Source organism: Octopus bimaculoides, chromosome 10, assembly GCF_001194135.2.
Source record: "Octopus bimaculoides isolate UCB-OBI-ISO-001 chromosome 10, ASM119413v2, whole genome shotgun sequence".
NCBI lineage: Eukaryota > Metazoa > Mollusca > Cephalopoda > Octopoda > Octopodidae > Octopus > Octopus bimaculoides.
Window position 1 is genome coordinate 16,865,858 of NC_068990.1, and position 5,342 is coordinate 16,871,199.

The 5,342-nt window shown below is 34.2% G+C and overlaps 2 protein-coding genes across 2 annotated transcripts in view; both read right to left on the minus strand.

The window, feature by feature from the left end:
• Positions 1-5,342, minus strand: part of LOC106879883 (integrin alpha-8) — a 43,339-nt gene that overhangs the window by 36,843 nt on the left and 1,154 nt on the right. The window contains exons 3-5 of the mRNA XM_014929612.2: positions 4,165-4,218; positions 2,161-2,213; positions 86-182 (exon numbers count right to left, since the gene is read on the minus strand). Coding sequence (XP_014785098.1) covers positions 86-182; positions 2,161-2,213; positions 4,165-4,215 — 201 coding nt within the window. The 5' untranslated portion in view covers positions 4,216-4,218. The remainder of the gene's footprint in view (positions 1-85; positions 183-2,160; positions 2,214-4,164; positions 4,219-5,342) is intronic.
• The window catches only part of LOC106879873 (integrin alpha-8-like), a 229,490-nt gene continuing 228,393 nt past the window's right edge, over positions 4,246-5,342 (minus strand). Inside the window, exon 7 of the mRNA XM_052971241.1 lies at positions 4,246-4,254. Coding sequence (XP_052827201.1) covers positions 4,246-4,254 — 9 coding nt within the window. The remainder of the gene's footprint in view (positions 4,255-5,342) is intronic.

A 5,342-nucleotide genomic window follows, 5' to 3' on the forward strand; every position in this document is an offset into this window, starting at 1 on the left:
TATATATATATATATATATATATATATATATATATATATATATATATCATCCATGCCATAGAAGATGGTGGAGAGATGTTATTACCTTTGAAGATTGGTAATAGACGTAGACACAGCCTACTTCAAATGATACATCTTCGTAGATGGAATGCATTGGAGCTCCAACAATGATATCATCTAATCTGAAAGATTAATTAAAAATAAATTAATAAATAAAAGAATGAACAAAAAAAAAATTAAAATAAATTGAAATGGAGTTTTAATATGGCTGTGAGGTTAAAAAGCTTGCTTTACAACCATGTTCAGTCCCACTGAAGGACCTCTTTGGCATGTATCTTCTACTATAAACTCAGGACGATCAACACCTTAAGAGTGGATTTGGTCAGCAGAAACTGTATGAAAGCCCATCATATATATTATATAAATGAAAAAATATATAAACAAATGACATAACATACTGAATGTAAAAACAAACAGGAGACAAAGAGAAAGTCCATAATTCTTCATCAGTTATCGACCAACGGGACACTTCAGTTTCACACCTTTAACGATAAGACTGAATGCTTCCCAAATGGCAGTGCACGCAAAAAAAAGTTTTCTTGCATAGAATTAGGGACAAGAGCAAACAAAACGAAACAAAACAAGCAAAACGACGCAGTGTGATTTAGAACAGGGAACAAGGACAAACAGTTGAACAAAATATGGCCTTGGGGCCAAAAAGAGAAGAATAGTAGGTAATGCTTCGAAAATGTTTTGAACAATGGAGAACTGTTAGACAGAATTTGCAACTGGTCAGCTAAGGGACCAATATAAGAAAGGAAGAAAAAGAGGAATTGGCTGCTGGTCACATGACAGCAGCATATGTGTGTGAGTGTGTGTGTGTTACCTTGCTGCATAACACCTGGTGTTGCTTTGTTTATGTCTCTGTAACATTAGTAGTTTAGCAAAAGAGTCCGATAGAATAAGCACCAGATTTTAAAAGTAAGTCATTGGGGTTGATCTGGTCAACTAAAACCCTTCAAGGTAGTGTTCCAGCATGGCCACAGTCCAGTGATCGGAACAAGTAAAAGATAGAATGAAAGTAATTTTAGGTGAAGTGGAGAGAAGGGTGCTATGTGGTCACTCTACATGCTAGAAAAAGCCACCAAATACCCTCAAATAACACCTAACTGGTTTATGTAAAGAAAAGGCAACATTATAATGATAGTGAATGATATTGTAATCTCATGCTCTTCTAAAATCATGCCATGGTTGTAGCTGGAAAGTTTTTGATCTCGTCAGCTTTGGGATCTAGAATCAGTGAAGTTTTGGTGAATTTGAAATTTGAAGACTTTAATATCATCTTAGTAATGAGAAAATCAGTTGTTTTACTACATTTTTCTAAATGTTTAATGCAGTCACTCATGTATAAGTTGCATACAAATTTTTTTCCCCTTGTATTTTTAGCTATGTTCTGTGTATAAGTTGCACCCCAGTTTTTTCACTTAAAATCAACTATAGAATAATACAACTTAACCATGAGTAAATACAGCAATTATTTTCAAAATGAAATGAAATAAAAAGACAGTGCATTTCATTGGAAACATTGTAAAGAAAGGGTTAAGATGAAGCTCCACATACATGCCGACTAATTATTATTTTTACAAGTTCTTTTAAAAATTATGGGTGGAGTAGCAGACTAGGAAGTAGAAAGGGAAATAAACTCCTGAGTAATAGGCACAGGCGTGGCTGTGTGGTAAGAATCTTGCTCCCTAACCACATGGTTCCGGGTTCATCCCCACTGTGTGGAAGCTTGAGCAAGTGTCTTCTACTATAGCCTCAGGCTGACCAAAGCCTTGTGAGTAGATTTGGTAGATGGAAACTGGAAGAACCCCATCGTATATGTATGTATATATATATGTATGTATATATGTATGTATATATTTTGTGTGTGTGTGTGTGGTTGTGTTTGTTCCCCTGCCATTGCTTGACAACCGATGGTGGTGTGTTTATGTCCCTGTAGCTTAGCAGTTTGGCAAAAGAGACCAATAGAATATGTACTAGGCTTACAAAAAATAAGTCCTGGGGTCGATTTCTTCGACTAATAGCCTTTAAGGCGGTGCTCCAGTATGGCCACAGTCAAGTAAAAGAATAAAAAAAAAGCATAAAATAAGTTCTTACTTATCCCCATTTAGATCTGCAGCTTCAATAGCGGTGCCAAAATATTCTCCGAACTACAAAAAAAAAAGAAAAGAAAAAAAAAAAAGAAATCAAAAAAAGAAAAAAATTAATATATTCAGGTTTTTTTTGTCAATATAAAACAATATGATAGTGAAAAAAAAAAAAAAAAATGATGAATACATTTCCCAAATGATAATGATAATATTTTACAAAATTAGAAGGAAATGAAATTTTAAAATTATTATGAAATAACTTATCCAAAAGTTTAATGAATAATTTTAAAATGATAATTTTTTGCTAAACAATATTATCAAGAGTTTAATGAACACATATTCATTATAAAGGAGTTGCTTTTCCTCAAGCTGAAACTTTGAAAGCTTTGTCAGTAATTACCTCGCAAAAATTTATATATATTGTAAGTGAGGTTCTGTGAGGAGATAGATTCCTTTTTAAAGGGATGTCAAAATCCAAGCGCCCTCTGGTTTTAACTCATATATCGATATATTGATCATAGGATTATATAACTGACAAAGTGTTAATAAATTGATTATGCTCTGTTCAAACACCCCATTTTCTTTATGCTATATATATATATATATATAGTTGACTGAACACTATTCAATTTATTTTCTCCGTGTTTTTCTCCTTGTCTCCGTATTCTTTCTGTTGAAGAGCGTAGCTCGAAACGTCAAAGACTTTCCGTATTCCCGAGCGTCATACTAATATATACTTTTGTTATTTACACCACCTGTCCTCGTCTGTTGTTATTTTTTGTATATTCTCCCATATATATATATATAGTGGGATAAGAAATAGAAAACTCTTGGTACAGTATTATATATTTGAAAAAATGTGAATAGAAATGACTTGCTTGATAATTTTTCCACTTTAATAATTGAATGTTCATAAGTTATTAGGTGTTGCCATTTCATCATTATCATTTAATGTCTAATTATTTCCTCATGGCTGGGGATGTTTTCATGGAAGATTAAAAACAAAGGAAACATCTTGAATACCAGTGACACTCATTTACAAATATTGTATGATGCCAAAACAAGGAAATAAATACAAACACACAAAACTTATATAAACATGTGTGTGTGTGTATACACACACACACAGACACACATTCACACACACATATGTAAATACACATACACACATGTGTATGTGTATATATATGTATATATATACACACTTATACATACACACATGTACACACACACACACGGTCCTTTTTAAAATAGCTTTTTTTCAGACTGAAGAACTTAAGTAGGCAAATAGAAGATAGCTCAAACCAGATGTTCCCTCAAGAAATGTCCTAAAATAGAATCTGCCCTCAATTATATCACCTTCTCTTGATATCTTCTAGTTTATCGGTTTTATGCACAAGATACATACATAAACAGAGAGGAGGAAGATGAAAGAAAGGGGGAGAGAGAAGGAGTGTGTTAATTTCAGTTAGTCATAAATAAATTGAGAAACTTTGAGTAAAAATAAAATGTGTGGGCCTTTGGTCATTTCATACAAGATACAAAACAGAGATGGAAATCGTAAAATGAAAGTCTTTTACTACAATCTATTTTTTCATCAGTTCATGGTTGATGAAATGAGGACCAGCCGAGTTCTGGGACAATGTAATTGACTGGCTTTGTCCCCCAAAATTTCAGACAACTCTAATAAAGTTCCAACTCTAAACACTTTATCAGTATAAATTTTATGAAATATTCTAAAAGATATAAAAAAATAAAATTATTTCTTTATAAAACTGAAGCAGGAGCTGGACTAAACACTACCAAGTGTCCAGTTCAGTCCACAAGCCTATGTCTAGCACACTAAGAATATGGATTTATGACTAACAAGCCAGTAATTCATTAATCCTGTGAATTTAACCATTTCACTTCCATTGTGTCTAAAAGAAGGAAAATGTGAATAGTTCCATCCATCTTTTAATATAGAAATTTTGTGAATTCAAATTTTAAATAATTGAAAAGTTTAACTTACCTGTTGTCCTAGAATACTTTGGATATGTATTAATTCCTGGGTGTAAATCATAACCTGGAACAGAACAAGAATTATGGTAACTTATGAGAACTGTTGATATAGAAGGAAAGAAAGATACTGAAAGAGAGGAGGAAAGACTATTGGGCCAAATGTACTTGAATGATGGAGGTATGAGATCAAGCAGTTCTGAAGAACAGGAGCAATTATGATAGTAATGGAAAAGACATAATGAGGAGACAGCACGCCTATGGGCCAGAGACTAGAGTGTGTCTATTAGTGACAGGATGCAAATCAGCTGAGTAACCATTCTCCAAGATGTGAGTGTGCTTAGCAACCGCAGGACCATCCCAGATGTGGAAGCAGTGTTCCATTATGGGGCCTCACTTGAGCCTTGTAGAAGGTCAGTGACTGTTGGGGTGCTAAAATAACTTCTGGCCCTTAAAAGAAGGGCTAGTCTCTGGCATGCGATCCTTCACATGCTAAGGATATGCTTTTGCCAGAATTCTTCAGTTATAGTGAGGCCCAGTCTTTGGAGCAACTGCCAAGGTTCTAACTCATGATTAGAAGGAATGTGATGCAATGGTGCTTTCTTAATGTTCATAGAGCTTTAGTATTATCTTTTGTTAAAAGAGACAAGGTTGGCATGGCTCCACTGAACAATGCACACAAAGTCTCTATTTATGTGGTGTATAACCTAAAGGAGATTTAGCTGCTATTTCTAGTAAGTTGATTGTCCACATATGAGCTTCCTTGTTGGTTCAAGATACATGATGTCTTTAGAAAGAGTAGTGGTATTGTTATTGATCAAAAGGTATTCCAGTCCTGATCCTCCTGCTTTTTATTCAGGTACAGTATATCAAAGAGTACATCTATCTTTTTATGTTTCCTTCAAGATAATACAGTTTGATTTGAAGGAGATTTAATTGCTATTTTTTGGTGGATCAAGTGACCACAACAAATTTTTATTTGACCTGAGGTATAAATGAATGTAAGTGTGTACGTAGTCATGGTGATGGTGGTGGTGGTGATGGTAATAATAGTAGAAGAACAGGGAACAAAAATAAGGGTACCTTCCACTCCCTGTTTTTTACATATGAGCAGAGAAAGAGAGAGAGAGAGAGTGGAAGAGCCAAAGAGAGAGAGAGAGAGAGAGAGAGAGAGAGAGAGAGAGAGAGAGA